At 45.9% G+C, this 3,214-nt stretch overlaps 1 protein-coding gene across 1 annotated transcript in view; it reads left to right on the top strand.

Annotated features, from left to right (window-relative positions):
* Nucleotides 1-1,244, top strand: part of LOC106456395 (skin secretory protein xP2) — a 3,462-nt gene extending 2,218 nt beyond the window's left edge. Inside the window, exon 2 of the mRNA XM_013913931.1 lies at nucleotides 560-1,244. Within this exon, the coding sequence (XP_013769385.1) occupies nucleotides 560-1,244 (685 nt within the window). The remainder of the gene's footprint in view (nucleotides 1-559) is intronic.
* The last annotated feature ends 1,970 nt before the right edge of the window (nucleotides 1,245-3,214 follow it).

Genomic DNA, 3,214 nt, shown 5'->3' with positions numbered 1-3,214 from the left:
AAGAACCGGTTTTCGATACCCATCCCTAGACAGGACTTAGAGAATCTTTGATTTTATTTATTTTTTGCTGTGTTTTTACATCTATTTAAAGGAGTGAGTGTAAACACAAAACATTATTGTATTTTATATGCAGAAAATAGGTTTAAATGTTAAACAAATTTCTTCAAGTCAAAGACAGTTGCATATAATTTAATTTTTGCTTAAAGCAATGTGCATGAAATTAAAAGATTAAAACTCATAAAACAATTTTAAAAAAGAAGGTTTCCATTTGATTCAATTTTATGTGATGGATAATGCATAAAAAATAGAATTGGGCTGACATTCTATTCAGTAATCAGTAATTAGTAACGAATTACTTTTTTCAAGTAACTTGACCAACACTGTTGGCAACAGTGTGAATAGAGAGTAGTAGTAAGCAAGTGGAAGAGAGCCTAAAGACGTAGAAGTATGCACTGCAAAGAAGAGGGAGTGTGTCACGGCACTGGCGGGAAGAGCTGAAAGACCGGACCGGGCGTCATCTGGCACTGATTGAGTAGCTGGCCGCTCGGATCTGGTCCAGGCCGTCACAGCTGCCGCTCCCACCGGCGTTCCCCAACGGCGTTGGCAGTGAAGGGGCACCCGTGCCAGCCCCCAGGGTGCGATCAGCCAAGACGCAGTCTGCAGCCGCACACGTCTCCGCTCCTTGGGTGGGAGTGGCTAGTGCCCGGCAGGTGCCTGCGCCTGTCCCGGCTCCAGGGAGGAGGGCAGCAACTACCGTGTCCGCGAACTGCTCAGCCGGGAGTGGTGGAGGAGGTGTGCGAGGGTCCACGCCTGCCGTAGGTGGAGGAGCTGCGCAAGGGTCAGCACCTACCGGCGGTGGTGGAGAAGGCACGCGTGGGTCCACGCCTCCGGTGGTGAAGGAGGCGCGCGAGGCACCTCGCCAGCCGCGAGCCGTGGAGGAGCCGCACGAGGGGCTGCTTCAGCCCCGAACAGTGGAGGAGTTGCACGAGGACATGGAGGTTCCCGTGCCAGCGGAGCCTGAATGTAAGCCCGAGGTCGGCATGAGGGCCAGACCAGCCTCACCTCCACCTGAGGCCGGAGCACCTCATGGCCCCGCGTGCCGGATGCACACCTGGCTGCCCGTGAGCCACGCCGCCCCGATGCCACGCCGCTACTGCTTACTGATGGACCAGCTTTGCTGTCACCGTTGGAGAAGTGGCTGCTGCAGCCGTTTGTATGTACATTCAGCAACCGTGTGCAAGTAAAGTATGCTGCAAAGCACAAATATTGTTTCAGGTCTGCTATGGTGTTTCACAGAAGATTTTAAAGGTGGTAAAGACACTTGCTACAATGTATGGTTTGGAGACAGTGATACCAAAAAAGAGACAGGAGGTCAGATTCGAGGTGGCAGAGCTGAAGAGACAACTACAATAATAAAGAGAAAAACCCCTTAAAGATCTTAAGCCTAAAGTAGCAAGCCTGTTTTGACAATGTAAGTAGTAGAAAGTAGAGAAATTCTTGTAAAATAGAAGAATTAACAGTTAGAAATACTCAAGTACAAGTACAGATACCCAAAGATTCTACTTGAGACATTTTCGTCACACGGTTCTATCAGAAGGGAAACCCGTCTAAAACAGGAAGAGCAGTGGGGGAGCCAAGGCAGTAGAGAAATAAAACTAAAATACAATTTATTTAACATAAAAGCAAGCAATAAAACAACCCTGGCCAGGGAAAACAAAAATGTAAATATATAAAAACAATAAAACATTCACCACCCAATGACTCCGCTCTAATCCTCCTGCCAGACCCTCTTATTGGCCTTCGGTGAAGGCCAATGATTTGTCAATGGCAGAGTCTTTCCACGGCATGAACTCTCACAGTTGTGTAAAATTAGTGATAAGGGGGATGAGGAGTCTCCCGGAAACAAGTCAAACAAATGTCACAATAAAAGCATGCAAAAGCATAAAACTGTAAGAATAAAAGACTTAACATTATTAAGATTGCAGCCACCTACTGCACATGCTCTGCTCAGGTGATGATGTCATCCAAAAAAGCAGCAGCATAAGCAGCTTACCAGTGCAGCACCTGTTCCATGAGGCGTTGAAAGGTGGCTAGGGCTACAAACAAGCCGAACACAAATGTGACAAATTGCTTCAAACCATACGAAGAGGAGAAGGCCGTTTTTTCCTTGGACTCCACAGACAAGGGAATCTGCCAGTAGGCCTTGAAAAAGCTCCGGTACAGGAGCTCTTGGGAATATGCTAAACTGCCAGTAGTGCTGCTGTTTTTGCCACTGTTAGCTACTGTTTGCAATCATATGACCCCCTACGAGCAAGCACTTTGCACAGTGGAAAGGAAAAGCTCAGTTTTAACTGGAAGAAACCTCCAGCAGAACCAGGCTCAGGGAGGGGTGGCCATCTATCACGACTGGTTGGAATGAGAAAAGGAAGACAGGATAAAAGACATGCTGTGGAAGAGAGCCAGAGATTAATAACAAGTATGATTCAGTGCAGAGAGGTCTATTAACACATGACTGAAGAAGAAATACTCAATGCATCATAGCCCAGCAGGCAGCCTATACCTATTGCAGCATAATTAAGGGAGGATTAAGAGTTAAGATAAGATGGAGCCTGATTATTTAAGACCTTGTATGTGAGGAGCAGGATTTTGAATTCAATTCTGGATTTAACAGGGAGCGAGTGAAGGGAAGCCAATAAAGAAGAAATATGCTCTCTCTTTCTAGTCCTTGTCAGTAGTCTTGCTGCAGCATTTTGTATTAACTGAAGGCTTTTCAAGATTTTAGGACATCCTCATAATAATAAATTACAGTAGTCCAGCCTAGAAGTAATAAATGCATGAACTAGTTTTTCAGCATCACTCTGAGACAGGATATTTCAAATTTAAGAGAGATAGCACAAATGGAAGAAAATAGTCCTACATATTCGTAGGAGATGGGAGGGTTCGCATGTCTAATCTGCTGATAATAAGTAACTGCAACCTTGTCAGGAAAAAATTAGCATGTTTACATACGCTTTCAAATGTTAGAGCCCTGGCTGATTTATAGATGACCTGTCCCAGGCTTTACCCCGCCTCCCGCAAGGGGAGAACACGCAAACGCCACACAGAAAGTCCCTGGCCAGATGGTGGACTTGAACCCAGAAACATTTTGCAGTGAGCCAGCACCACTGCCACCACACCATGGTGCTGCCCAACATGTCAAATATGATTTAATTAT

The sequence above is a fragment of the Pundamilia nyererei genome, unplaced genomic scaffold (genome assembly GCF_000239375.1).
Source record: "Pundamilia nyererei isolate P.nyererei 1_Seehausen unplaced genomic scaffold, PunNye1.0 scaffold00160, whole genome shotgun sequence".
In the NCBI taxonomy this organism is placed as follows: domain Eukaryota; kingdom Metazoa; phylum Chordata; class Actinopteri; order Cichliformes; family Cichlidae; genus Pundamilia; species Pundamilia nyererei.
Note: the sequence above shows the minus strand (reverse complement) of the source record. Positions and strands in the feature narration are given on the sequence as shown.